The 14,648-nt window shown below is 43.5% G+C and overlaps 1 protein-coding gene across 6 annotated transcripts in view; it reads left to right on the top strand.

Annotated features, from left to right (window-relative positions):
* Positions 1 to 5,107: 5,107 nt before the first annotated feature.
* LOC125240570 (choline transporter-like 2) overlaps positions 5,108 to 14,648 on the top strand; it is a 44,339-nt gene continuing 34,798 nt past the window's right edge. For 2 of the 6 annotated variants that reach the window (XM_048148515.1, XM_048148514.1), the window contains exons 1-2: positions 5,311 to 5,557; positions 5,669 to 5,836. In XM_048148515.1, coding sequence (XP_048004472.1) covers positions 5,311 to 5,557; positions 5,669 to 5,836 — 415 coding nt within the window. Of the gene's footprint in view, positions 5,249 to 5,310; positions 5,558 to 5,668; positions 8,837 to 9,633; positions 9,668 to 12,878; positions 13,163 to 14,648 lie in introns of those variants that run through there. The other 4 variants (XM_048148513.1, XM_048148512.1, XM_048148520.1 and 1 more) reach the window with 4 other exon arrangements.

Below are 14,648 nucleotides of genomic sequence, written 5' to 3'. Positions count from 1 at the left end.
GGTGTGGTGTGCTGACGACTGGAGGACCCACGGAACTAATAATACTGGCTTCGGTCTGTGTAGGCGCGGACTGCAGGCTCGGCTATCAGGGAGACCCGGTGAAACGGCTGACCGCTGGCCGCCCGCAGGTCAGTAGGGTTCCCGAACCCAGGGATTACCTTAATCTCCGCCTTGGGAGGCTGAACCACCAACCTGCGAAAAATCCCTGGGGTAGAGGTCGTGCCGGAGAAGGAGACCGGAGTGGACTCGGCTGCTGCCACAGGGGGGGACCGGGGGCCCTTCCGTACGCCGTGCCTGCAGACCGCACTACCTGCATAGTCCCCCGCCAGATTTGTTCCGTCTATTGTCCTTTGAGTCGTCGGCACCTCTAACCCTCCTTAGAAATAAGTACACAAAAAAAAAAAAAATGGCTCGTAGAAAAAGAAAGTTTGGTCCATCAGCGGAATCTCCATCCACGCAAGTGGATTTCTGCAACATCAGGGGTATACACTCCAACCTGAACGCAGTCCACTGCTATTTGGAGACTGCGCAGCCGACCTTACTGTTCCTCACGGAGACGCAGATATCCTGCCCGACGGACACATCATACCTATCGTACCCCGGCTATACACTTGAACATAAGTTCATGAGACGCGCCGGTGTATGTGTGTACGCCCGGCGGGATATATGCTGTCGCCGTCTTCAAGCCTTTGAAGACCGGGACCTGTCAGTTCTGTGGGTGCGTGTGGACTACGGCGGCCACACCCGTGTCTACGCGTGCCTATACAGGTCTCATAGCGGCAACACGGAGACAAACCGACTCTTCGAGCACCTACAATTGACGTCCGACAGAGTTCTTGAGCAGTACCCATCCGCAGAGCTGGTGATTTTGGGGGACTTTAACGCCCATCACATTGAGTGGCTTGGTTCTCGGTCCACCGACTTTGCGGGAAGGTCTGCTCATGAATTTTCTCTGGCCTATGGGCTCTCACAACTGGTACATTCTCCCACGAGAATACCAGACATCGAGGACCATACGAGCTCTTTACTGGACCTCCTGCTGACCACGCGCCCGGACGGATATTCCGTCACAGTGAATGCACCTCTCGGCTCGTCCGATCACTGTCTCGTCCGGACTAAAGCGCCTTGCGCGCGGCCTGATCCACCGCGGCCAACTAGCCTACGTCGCGTTTGGCAGTACGGGTCAGCAGATTGGGACGGATTGCGCGAGTTTTACGCTTCGTACCCATGGAGGCAGCTTTGTTTCGCATCAGATGATCCAGACTCCTGTGCGACAAATGTCGCTGAGACAATACAGCTGGGAATGGATTGTTTCATTCCCAACTCGTTAGTCGCTGCAGGAGCAAAGAAGCGACCTTGGTTTAACCGGCCCTGTAAGGAAGCTACAACACGTAAGCAAGCCGCTTACAGGGCTTGGACCAAGGCCGTAGCTGATAAGATTCCGAACGTTACTGATGTGAAACGTAAGCTGAACGTTGCCTCGAGGTCTAGTAAAAAAGCTATTGCCAGAGCAAAGTTCGATTTTGTCGGCAGATTTGGTGAGAAACTCGCAGGCTACCCATCCGGGAGTCGCGCTTTCTGGTCTCTTGCCAAAGCTGCCGAGGGGAGCTTTTGTCGGTCGTCTCTACCACCACTGCGAAATGCTGACGGTAATCTGGTCCATAGTGCAAAAGAGAAAGCCGATCTTCTAGGTACTCTTTTTGCCTCGAACTCGACTGTGAGCGATGACGGTAGCACCGTGCCACCTGCCATACCGCGGTGCGCACACTCCATGCCGGAAATCCGCATCTCTCAGAAGGATGTTCGGCGGGAGCTACTGTCCTTAAACGTTCACAAGTCGAGCGGGCCAGACGGCATACCTGCAGTTGTGCTCAAACGCTGTGCTCCAGAGTTGTGTCCCGTGCTAACGCATCTCTTCACGCTTTCTATTAGCAAACGGGAAGTTCCATCTTCGTGGAAAACGGCCCTTTGTGCACCCTGTCCCAAAAAAGGGCGACAGATCGGATCCATCAAACTATAGGCCTATCGCTATTACCTCCCTTCTCTCTAAGGTCATGGAGCGTGTAATTAACTCGAAGCTCCTTGGATACCTAGAAGAACACGATCTAATAAGCGACCGCCAGTATGGCTTTCGCCACGGTCGCTCTACTGGTGATCTTCTAGTGTATCTAACTCACCGCTGGGCTTCGGCCATTGAGAGTCAAGGTGAGGCATTGGCAGTTAGCCTAGATATAGCGAAGGCATTTGATCGGGTCTGGCATAGGGGCCTTTTGTCGAAGTTACCATCTTATGGACTGCCCGAGGGATTATGCATATAATGGTCGGCGGTACTAGTGATAAAATAATACTCTTGTTTCCAGTTAAGTAATGAACCAATCAATCGTTTATTTGAAGATGGTTAGGCTTATATAGTTGATGCCTACGTGCGTGACATTTAGGCTGACCTTTAAGTATTGTTTTAATATAATATTAATTATGGTTCATTTAGGTCAAGCCTTTACAATGATAAATAAGCTACGTCACGACTACACTACATGCAAATGGATTGCCAGCTTTTTGTCCGGCAGACGCATACGAGCCGTAGTAGACGGTAGCTGCTCCGATAGCATGGACATAAACGCTGGCGTCCCGCAAGGTTCTGTGCTATCCCCAACGCTGTTCTTGCTGCATATCAATGACATGTTGTCTATCGGCGACATCCATTGCTATGCGGATGACAGTACTGGGGATACATTTTACACGGGCCGTGCTAATATCCCTCGTTCAGTGGTGCTAGAAAGTCGTGAAAAGCTTGTGTCGGACATCGAGAGGATTCTGTCCGGAGTCTCGGTGTGGGGTCGGGACAACCTAGTCTGTTTCAATCCCACTAAGACACAGGTGTGTGCGTTCACCGCTAAGAAAACCCCATTTACTGTGGTTCCACAGTTTCAAGGCACAGCCCTTACCTTGTCAGGAAGTATTGGGATCCTCGGAGTCGACATTTCGAGTAGCGTCCAATTCCGTTGTCACTTGGAAGGAAAAGCTGCGTTGGCATCCAACAAATACCTGGATGTTATGTCACAATTATCTGTGTTTGGAAATTAAAAAAGAAGACTTTGCCGGCCTTGGCCTGCAACTTAAACAAAGGATACTATAGACTAGACAGCCAAATAATAATACCACTACCGAACGAGATGGTCACATACAAATTATAATAAGAGTGACAGAGAGCAAAATGTTTTTTTTTGTCTTTGTCATAGTTTCGCTTTTCCGCCGCTGCCACAAACGAGTTTGTGGCAAACAATAAGAACGTGACTTCTCAAGCTTATTATCCGCCCAAATTACGTAGGTTGTTTATGGTAAACTGACATGAAATTCCATTATCTATCAATCGTCCTAGCCAACTCTGCCTCCCTTGCGGATCATCCGTGGTCCAAAAAGGAGCCGGTCACAAGCCCGGATAAAAGAGGAGTGCACTTGGTCGGGTTGTCGTCTTGGGGGTAACCCCATCATTGCAACTTGCCCACCCAAACCTAATCCAAGGTGTACATCGTGCCGATGGATGCATGGCTGAGAGGGAGCTCAGTCGCGAACGATACCTTTGGGTACCGGGCGAAACCCATCGTATTTAGCCTTGTCTGCGCATGCGGGGCTCTGCGTAGAATGGACCTTTTATTTCCTCAGCTACTCGTGGGAACAAAATGGAAGAACTTAACAAAAATATTAAAAAATCAAACAAAAACACAACGACCTCCTTAGATGAGACGGCTCAGGCTGAAGCACTAAGAAGGGCGAAACCTATGAAGAGCGGAATGGCCAAAGAGGAACCTTCGAAGCCGGAGCAGCCACTGAAAGCTGGGGTACCCTCGGGAATCCCGGCCCAGGTGGCTGATCCGGAGACGAAGGAACCTCCGAAAGCTGGACCCTCTTCACACAAACCACCGACGGCGGAGAGCGGGACACTTGCTGAACCCTCGAAGCAGGTCATAGATCCCGGCTGGGAGATCAGGTGTAAACCAAGAGGGAAGCCTGCCCAGACCGAGCACGAACCACCGCGAAATAAACTTTCGCAGAAGCAGAGGCAGCGGCTCCGGAAGCGAAGAGAAGCAGCTAGCCGCACCTCTGAAACCAAGCAGCAGGACGAAGACTCGACCGCTGCTAAACAAAACCAGGCGAAGAAACCAGAGGGGAAAGCCAAGATGGCACGCCTGGATGAAACCATATCTCCCAGAGGCGACCACAAGAAGCAGCGTATGGATGCCTCTTCGGGAGCAGCGGACCGACCCTCCTCCTATGCAGCGGCAGCAGCGGCAGACCTGACGGTGGCGATCACCAACGATCGCACGGGCAGACTGTCGAAGCAAGACGCAGTAGAGGTGGAGAAGAAGATCGGAGATGCAATCTTCCAGGCTGCCATCGAGACCGATCTGGATACCGTAGCGGAGGCCCCAGCATTCTCAGGAAAGCCAAGTTTTGTGGATGGATACCTGAAGCTGTGGTGCCAGGACGCAAACACCAAGGCGTGGCTGATGAAGTGGCTAGAGTCGGCTACCCTCCAAAACGGAGACCGTCTCGCTGGAAAGAGAGAGGACGAGATGGTCAGGAACACAAGGTGCGGCATCCTGATACCGGCACTGGAGGAGAACCTCACGAAGATCGGGAGAGTCCTGAACTTCCAGAACCCATGGGCGCTAGTGAGGAAGTGGACCCTCCATCAGGCGATCCCATTGAAGAAGAGGACCTGCACACTGCTCCTGGTGGGAATACCTGAGGACGTTGTTCCAGTAGTGCTGGAAAAGGGAAGAAGACTGAACTACCTGTGTGGAACAGTCTACATCCGTTTCCAGCACAGCGGAGGACGCTTCAGAGATTCTCCACCGGACAAAACCACCGCACAAGAGGAAGACAAGGCCAGAGGGGAGGAAAATCAACCGGGAAGCTCGGCAACAACCAACACCCCCTCTGCCATGGAGACCGAAAGTGCCGAACACCAAACCGCCGTCGACATCGAAGAAAGCGTCCTGCTGGAATCGGAAGACGAGGACGGCCTACCAAAGGGGATTAGTCTCCTGGACCTAAAGGGAAGGGCAGCGGAGGAATTATCCAGTGCTGCCTTCCCCATGTAAGGTCCTCCAGGTTAACCTCCAGCACAGCGAATCTGCAACGGCTCAACTTCGAAGATGGCTGGAGGTTAACCCCACATCAATCGCACTGATCCAAGAGCCGTGGATCAGAAACACACGAATAAACGGCCTTGGCAACGCCGGAGGTAAATTAATATACAATACATATTTTAAACCAAGAACTTGCATATACATATCTCGAGACATAATGGCACAACCACTAACTCAATTCTGTTCCAGAGACGTGTGCGCCATAAAACTCCTCAGATCACAAAACTCAACCCTGCCAGAGATAGTACTGGCGTCCACCTACATGGCGGCGGAGGATGAACCACCTCCAGTGGAGATGAACAACCTCATACGCTATTGCGAACGTGAAGGGCTGGAGCTAGTCATCTCTGCAGACTGCAACGGTCATCACAACCTATGGGGAATGGAAACCAACAACAAAAGAGGTAACGATCTTGTTGAATACCTAATGTCAACTAACCTAGATATTTTAAACACAGGCTCCAAACCAACTTTTGTCACTCGTAGATGTAATACTATAATTGACATTACTCTAGGCACAGGTCTGGCTGCTCAACATGTGTCCAACTGGCATGTGTCGGACGAGGCATCATGCTCCGATCACAGATGGATTCGGTATGACCTGACAGCCGACAAGCACACAATCATACCCAAAAGAAACCCGAGGCGCACGGACATAACGGCGTACAAGAAACTCCTAGAAGGTAAACTAGACGATAATACACATATACTCAGACCAAACAACACAAAGGAACTGGAAGACCAGGTAAACCTACTAACAAAACACATAACTGACTCATACGAAAACACATGTCCACTGTCGACACCATCAGCTGCAGGGAAAAACAAAGACACAAACAGCTGGTGGGGACCGGAGTTGGAACAAATGAGAACAAAGATGAGAAGACTATTCAATAGAGCAATGAACACAAAAGCTGAAGAGGACTGGGATAGATACCAAACAGCTAAATCGGACTATAAGAAAAGACTAAGATACAAAAAATCAGCCTCATGGCGAAATTTTTGTGACAATATAGCTAACATAAGCCAGGCAAACAGAACGAGGAAAGTACTCGCAGACCAACCTAGACAACTACTGGGCACCCTAAAGAGACAGGACAACACCGACACCGGTAGTCCAGCCGAAACGGAAAGACTGCTGGTGGAGACACACTTCCCAGGATGCAAAGTAGTCAATGAAACAGACTCAGAACAAACAAATAACTACAATCCAACAGAAAGTGAATGGAAAACCGCTGAACTAATTACAGAACCCAACAAAACTCACTGGGCGGTAAACAGCTTTGAAAACTTCAAAGCACCAGGAACTGACGGTATATACCCAGCTCTGCTGAAGTGGGGAGGACATAAAGTAATAAAACATCTATCAAACATACTATGTAGCTGTATAGCACTCAGATACATACCGCAGAAATGGAGGGAAGTAAAAGTAATTTTTCTCCCCAAACCAGGCAAAACGGACTATACAGATCCTAAGTCATTCAGACCAATTAGCCTTACATCCTTCATGCTAAAAACACTGGAAAGATTATGTGACAAAGAGCTCAAGGAAACGGCATTGAAGAACATACAAATCCACCCAAACCAACATGCCTACAGTCAAGGTAAATCGACAGACTCAGCACTACACGCTGTAGTTAGCAACATAGAAAATGCGCTAACGATGAAGAATTCTTGCCTGGGAACCTTCATTGATATAGAGGGAGCCTTTGATAAGACCAATTTCAGCAGCATTCAACAAGCACTACAAAGACACGAAACAAATCCACTCTTAATTGAATGGATAATGAATATGTTAAGACAAAGAAGAATAAAACTATCCGAAAATCAAGACCACCAGGCACTAGTTATGAGGGGATGCCCCCAAGGAGGGGTGCTGTCGCCACTACTCTGGAACTTGGTGGTAAATGATTTGATAACAAAACTGAACGAAAAGCACTTCATTACCATAGGATATGCAGATGATTTAGTCATACTAATCAGCGGCCTGGTAATCAGTACACTGTGCAACCTCACACAAACAGCACTGAAAATAGTAGAGAAATGGTGCACGGAGAATGACCTATCGGTAAACCCTAAGAAGACCGACACAATTCTCTTTACACATAAACGGAAATTGGGTATATACGAAATGCCGACACTATTTGGCACACGACTGACACTTTCAAAAGAGGTGAAATATCTAGGCATAATCCTCGACGACAAACTCAACTGGAGCAAACACCTAGAACAAAAACTGAGCAAAGCAACAGTGGCTTTCTGGCAATGCCGGAGGATGGTGGGCAAGAAATGGGGGCTTGCTCCCCACATCATACTGTGGCTATACAAAATGGTAATAATGCCGATGATCAGCTATGGTGCTATTGTATGGTGGCCCCGCACCAAGCAAACCACGGCGATAGACAAGCTGAATAAAACACAACGACTAGCATGTGTAGCAACAACGGGATGTATGAGAACTACTCCGACAGCAGCGTTAGAAATAATGCTAGGACTCCTACCCCTACACATATATATACAAAAGGAAGCTGCAGCCACGGCCCTCCGACTGAAAGACCTAACCCTATGGACAAAACTTAACGCGACGCACAAAATAATATATAGCGACATGATCTCAAAAATGCCGATGCTAGAAGCGCCAGTGGACAAAATACCCAAAACCACGATCTTCTGCAAAAAATATACGACATTGCTAACAGAAGATCCAAAAGAAGGACTATACCAAACAAATCTAAGAATATTTACAGACGGATCAAAAACAAAAGAGGGAACAGGGTGTGGAGTCTTCTCAGAAGACTTAAACATACACATATCCAAACCCCTAGGTGAACACAGCACGGTATTCCAAGCTGAATGTGTAGGAATAATAGAAGCTTGCAATGCCATAAAGAGACGTCAGGTAAAACATGGAAACATAATGATACTATCAGACAGCAAATCAGTGCTTCAGGCACTAGATAGCCCAAAACTTACCTCGAAACTAATACTAGAATGTCATCAAAGACTCACTGAAGTGTGCGAAGAGGACAACAAAGTAACAATACAATGGATAAAGGGGCACAGTGGATCAAGAGGGAATGATGCAGCGGATGAACTGGCCCGAGAAGGATCAGCCATACCTGCATATGGACCCGAACCCATCATAACCCTACCAGTATCATATAGGAAAAACCAACTTAGTAAACACTACAAACAACTACACAACAAATACTGGGTTGAGTTAGACACATGTAGACAAACCAAAGAAATTCTTGCTGAACCAAATACAAAACTTACAAAAATCCTACTCAGAACTCCCAGACAGCAACTGCGCAAACTAGTAGGATTAATGACAGGGCACAACACACTGAACAAACACCTCAATAACATAGGTATAACCGATAGCCCCATGTGCAGAGCGTGCTTGGAAGCAGAAAAACCACCAAACACTTTCTTCTAGAGTGTAAACAGGTAGAAGTATATAGGAACAAGTATCTAGGTACGCCAAACACACTGAAGGAGGTATTTAGCAACCTGAAAACACTGCTAGGATTTGTAGAGGAGCTGGGGTGGTTAGAGTAGTGCTACCCCGTCTATTTCACGCAAAATAGGCACAATGGATGTCGACTTGCGGAAAATGCCCAATAAAACTAACTAACTAACTAACTAATCGTCCTAGCCGCACCTGCAACGTCATACTTCGCTGCCAATTATAAGGCACATAACATCAATATTTCATACCATGTTTGAGAAAATGAATTGACCGTGACGTCCGTGACGTCACTCCTCAGTATTTCATAGTAATTCCATTATATTTCTAAACTCCATAAATTCCATATTAGCAAATCGTTTTGACAGTTCTTAAAAAGAAGCTGATTTGACTAGTAGGAAACTAGCCTATTATGACAAAATACGTTTGGAACGAGTACAAGCTTTTATCGCTGACTTTTCCTAGATTTGTAAACAATGTTTTGCTACACCCTTTCCAGGGTCCATTATGTATATGCCCATGTAACATATTGGAATGCGAATAAAGATAAGTAGTTACATAACAGTGTTCATACTCGTATACCCACCGCCTGTCTGTATCAATCAGCTCCAGTCGTCATAATATTGCATTGTCTTCAAATTTTCACATGTATGCAAAATTATAGCTCCATCAGAAATCGGTAACCGGGTCATGCAATATTTTTGACCCGCACGAACATAGATGGTTAATTAGGTACCTAATATGTACAGACAGACATTGCAAATAACCGCTAAAAACTCAAAAAAAGCATTAGTAACGGCGACATCCAACGTAGTCCTGGGGATCCTAGGGTTCAACGCCCAGACAACTGGGGAGCTTTGTCCGTGTCCTGGGCCGTTACCCGGCTGGCAGTGACCTCTGTGAACTGCATCCCATTGGAGATGCAGGTGGGCAATTGATTGATATGCATACCTACCTACAGACGTTATTGAAGTTAAACGAGCGATATTGTTTTGTTTCCTTACAGGTATTGCAGTGTGAAAGACGATGAAGGTTGTCTCAGTAGGTATATACTTACAGTTTATAAGCCCATAGAATTAATTAATTAGTGTTATTAAGTTACTCTTAATTTTCAACCCATAATTAATTTAAAAAAGCTAGTGACGTTTAACGTGAGTGTTTGCATTACATTGCGGGCAAAATTATTATGTATGACTATTGGCTATGGATACAACTTTTCAATTCTAAGTAAAAGTTAACTATAAATTTGTAGATTTCTGATGTCCTATTATATTATCCTACTGACCATCGTTAAGATATTCGCTCGTATTACATTTATTTACACACCGTGGATCCGATCAATAATTATTTACTTCATGTAATATCGTCACTAAGTACTTTTTAAAAAACTTGTATCTTATGAAAAGAAAATTGTAGTAAGTATGTATGGAATGCATATAGACTTAATACGAAACTTTGAGGAACAGCGTGCGATACGAGATTTTTTTAAAGTAGTGACGATATTCCAATTCAGTACCTAAATTAAAGGTTTGACGTGATTAAAACACATTTTACTGATTGTTTCTTTTGTTTCTAAACACAGCTCTACATCATCCTAGGAAGTGTTGATTGTTGAAACTCGAAAGTATGAAGTTTACAAATATCACGGCATGTTTGCACGATGAATTAATAAGTCAATATTTATAAAGTAGAGTTGTGTATTTATAACATTATCGTATACTATATCCGTGAAACATAATGCATCTATGAAACTACAGCTAAGTAGACATCTATGTATCGTACCTAAGGGTCACTTGCACCAACGAAAATGGAGAGTTAACCCACCATTGTGTATGGAATTTGACAGATGACAGCCCACTAACCCTGAGTTAAGTGGTTGGTGCAAGTGGGCCTTAGATACTTTTCTCAATTTCAAATCCCATTGTCTAAGTAGACGTGGAGGTCAAGGTACTTGTTCCTAGAGGATAACTAGTGATTAGTTACCAAACTCGTAAGAAAAATTTGCCCAGATGGAGGAAATACAAAACCTAATAGTGATTATTAACGTTCTTAGACTGAATGCCGACTATAATAAAATAATTGTTTATCGAACCTTTCCTTCCCACTTAGGTTCCTAAAACTACTTGAAAGATAAGGTTTACAAGCGCTGTTAATAAAAACTTATTGTTATAAGTATTCAATTTAATAACAAGAAATGTTTGATATTCGTGGGTTGCTTCGGTCAGTTAAAGACACTAAGTTTTGGAATTTTGATATGTTTAGCTCCTAACTAGTCTAATAAATAAATGCAGCGGGTCGTATGCCAGTTTTCCACCGATATGGAAAGCTGTCGGCGTGCATTTCAAATTGCTGTCTACGTGTCTACTGTCGTGAGGCACCCCGTCTGTACGGGCACTAAATATCTATTTCATGATTGGTGGTTCAAATAAATACCTAACTAAGGTATAGAAGTATTTATTAGACGCCATTATATGTACTATTTACGTTGCATGCAATGGAGTCAATTATCTTACCACCTATCGGGCACAGATTAGTTTGCTAGAAACAGCGTCTCTCAACTTTCGGCCATCTGCCTCTAAGACAGTCTAGACAGGGACACATTTTCGCCAATCTGATTATTTAAGTCGTGTTGTGGCCGCAATCACAAATTTGTACATATTTAGACCGCCGCAGATTACCCGTATGACCGATGTTACCATAACACCCATTACGGAGGTGCGGACGTAAGAATACCCAATTCGCCTTTGATAAGTTTGATAATTAGTATGTAGACATATTTGTTCTGTACTTCCACCGCCTCTAATGAAGTATCTCTGGACTCTGGGATGAAGTCTATGATGAAATTGCATGCGCGTGAGTATAAAGGATCTGGCTATGAATATTGATGTAAAGGTAAAGGGCGTATTACGTACTCTGCTTTATTCTTACAAACACAATCTGAGAAAATATGCGGCCTGATTAAAACCAAGCCAATGGATCTTACTACCTACATAAACTCACGCCTGTAGTTCCAAACGTTGTGGGTAGATATTACCACAAGAAACTGCATTAGTGTTGGTGCTGCTCTTGGCAATTAAGGGGTCTTAGTGCGTTTTCACATTATCCGATCCGATATGGGATCTAGGACCGATATTCCATGCATTTAAGCCGCCATCTTTGATTTCTGCCTTTGAAATCCTTCCTACATCCGATATCGGATCAGATAATGTGAAAACGCACTTATATATGTAATAAAATCAAATTTTTCTTTATTGCACCACCTCAAACTTAAAAGGGAAGGATTGATTCGTCTAGGATTCAATGTACGCCCTAGCGGTTAATAATAGATACATGATTTTGCTTCTTTGTGAGACAATTTACCCGCTGGAAAAATGGCATTTAAATCAAAGAAAGGGTATACATATAATATAAACCCTTAAATGTATTGTTCACATATTCAGAGGGCCTTCAATATAAAACTAAAATCTTAATTTCTCTGTCACTCTTTCATATTATTTACTTAAAATGATAGAGAGGCACATACATAACGATATTTTGATTTTCGTGATGGTAAAGCCCTAAGACTGCGGGAACCGGAGTAAGCTTTTAATGACACAATGTTTATGTCTACAAACAATGTAATAACGTAACGCTTATCTTCTGAGTATTTTCATTACCTAACTAGCATGCTAAAGCCTGGCCTAACTAACTCTGCACCAACTTTGCAATGGCTGATTGCGGAGTGCAAGTGCGAAGAGGGAATTCGTAACTCGTGTCGATTTAAAACACTCCCTTTCGGGTTGTGTTTTAATTTATCGCTATACGATTCGCATTTCCTCTTTTCCGCACCAGTATCGTGATATAGTTACTATTTACTAGGATATGTGGGTTGAATTTTTACAGGCAGTTTTTTGTTAACCGGCTTGGCTTAGCTAAGGGATAATCGCATTGAAAAATACGCGAATGTATTTCTAGTCTTCTTCAAAAGTATTTGAATCCATTTAGATGGCTTATCCTGTTCATATGTTGAATTGAATTTATGATCTGCATTGTCAAAGAGAGTGGACTAGAATTAATCAGAATGAGATTGCAATGCAAGTCACAAATTCCTACTACGGAGACTGAAGTTCCTAAATTGCGAACATCTTTTTCTGTTATTGTAAGTACGGCTTAATTGGAGTAAAAGAGAAAGATGCCGGCAATTTGCGAACTTTGTTGTTCGCGGTAGGCCCTCAGGGATTGGAACGATTGTTACTCTTGTTAGATTCAGTCTGGCGCAGCAGCTCCGCGCGACGATACGTGCCCACGTTGGCTTCGTACTACAAATACAACTTACAAACTTTCACTTTCGTATAAATAAACAGGCTGCATTAAAAATATTCAACTGAACTGTTATAATAGTAACGATCAAATACACACAAAAGTGTAAAGAACTTGCGAGGAAGTGACATTTTGACACAAACTATTTCTCAACAATGTACGAAAGTTGAAAAAAAATTGTGGTTCAGCGTTCTCGGTTAAGTGACGACCTCTAATTAAACCACAATGGGAACGGACTATGGTAAGTCCACGACAAGTTTATTATCCTACATAATTTACTTTAATGCAGCATTATGCATTTGAGGAAGGCTATGTTCCAATATTTTACCTGTGGGTTTTCGCGCTCGCTTTTGCACAAATGAAGTCCTTCCTAGTCTTCCTACTCGTGTCGTGACCTACCCTCAATGTTACTTTATAAAATATTATAAAGTTTACGCACTTTGAACTGACCTCCAGACTTAAGTGTGAAAAAGACAGGATATGATCCAGACCCATAATGCGCTGCGATAATGCTAGCTCAAAATATTTATGAAATGATTAGCCACTCACGTGCTTGATTGTTCTCAGTTGACTTTATTACATATTAGGTAAAATAAGTGGTTAGGTTTATTACCATCATTCTATTCACTAAAGAGTGCTCCTAACAAGCCCGATCTTAATAGCATTCTATATTAGTAGGTGATAATTAGATATACATGCCACGAGAGGGTTTGGTAAAATTAATTAAATTTTACCTACTAGTTGCCTACTAATCAGTCTAATCACATATCGATGCTTGCATTGTCACGTCACTTCAATGGGTATAGGCGGTATACAATGAACCACTTTTACATTTTCATAAATGTATGAGTATGGTGACAGATATTGCTACTGCGAATTATACTATGTATAAGTTGGAACTACTATTATTATAAGTAGTTATTTTTTTTACATGGGGCAAAGTTGTACCGCAAGTGCCAATAAATACCCTAGCAACCGAAAGATTCCAATATTGAATCGCGAGACATTCAGTTTTTATAAAATTACTTTGCACTCTTGTTGATATAAGTAATGCAATTTTGTCATTTTTTCATTCATTTTTGAAGTAACAAAAGAGCTTTTACCAGTTGGTGTGGTGAAAAATAAATTAATCCTTAATGGGCATATAGACTATACAGAGTGGGGCCTGTAACAAAGGCGAAGAATTGAACTGTAGGCTATTCTCCTTATACTGATCAACATTTGTTCAGTGACTTTTAAAAATTATGAAATCTTTAAATTTTTAATTTTTCATACAAAATAAATATTAGCTTCAATGTACGCCTTTATTGTTGTCATTGACGTTGTCTGTCACACTTTAGACTTAACAGAATTCGCAATACATTACCTCTTAGAAAAAACTTTCAAGGGTGATAAAAATCAAAATACAAGTTATTTTTAAAAGTCGCCGAACAAATGTTGATCAGTATAGGAGAATAGCCTAGAGTTCAATTCTTCGCCTTTGTTACAGGCCCCACTCTGTATTTCCTAACCTAATATGAACTTTATCTATCTTTGAGAGGTACCTCACCAAAAGTGCATCATTTAAATGAATTCATTCATAATTTCTCCATGCACTTTTGCAGCTGATAGTACCTACCTATCAAAATGTACTAAATTTAGACATAAATACTAAATAATAAATATCCTCACGCCTACGGGTTAAATTACGCCCTACTATCTCCGTTCTGTTTTTTTGTCCTACTTTT

This window comes from Leguminivora glycinivorella, chromosome Z (genome assembly GCF_023078275.1).
Source record: "Leguminivora glycinivorella isolate SPB_JAAS2020 chromosome Z, LegGlyc_1.1, whole genome shotgun sequence".
Taxonomy (NCBI): domain Eukaryota; kingdom Metazoa; phylum Arthropoda; class Insecta; order Lepidoptera; family Tortricidae; genus Leguminivora; species Leguminivora glycinivorella.
Note: the sequence above shows the minus strand (reverse complement) of the source record. Positions and strands in the feature narration are given on the sequence as shown.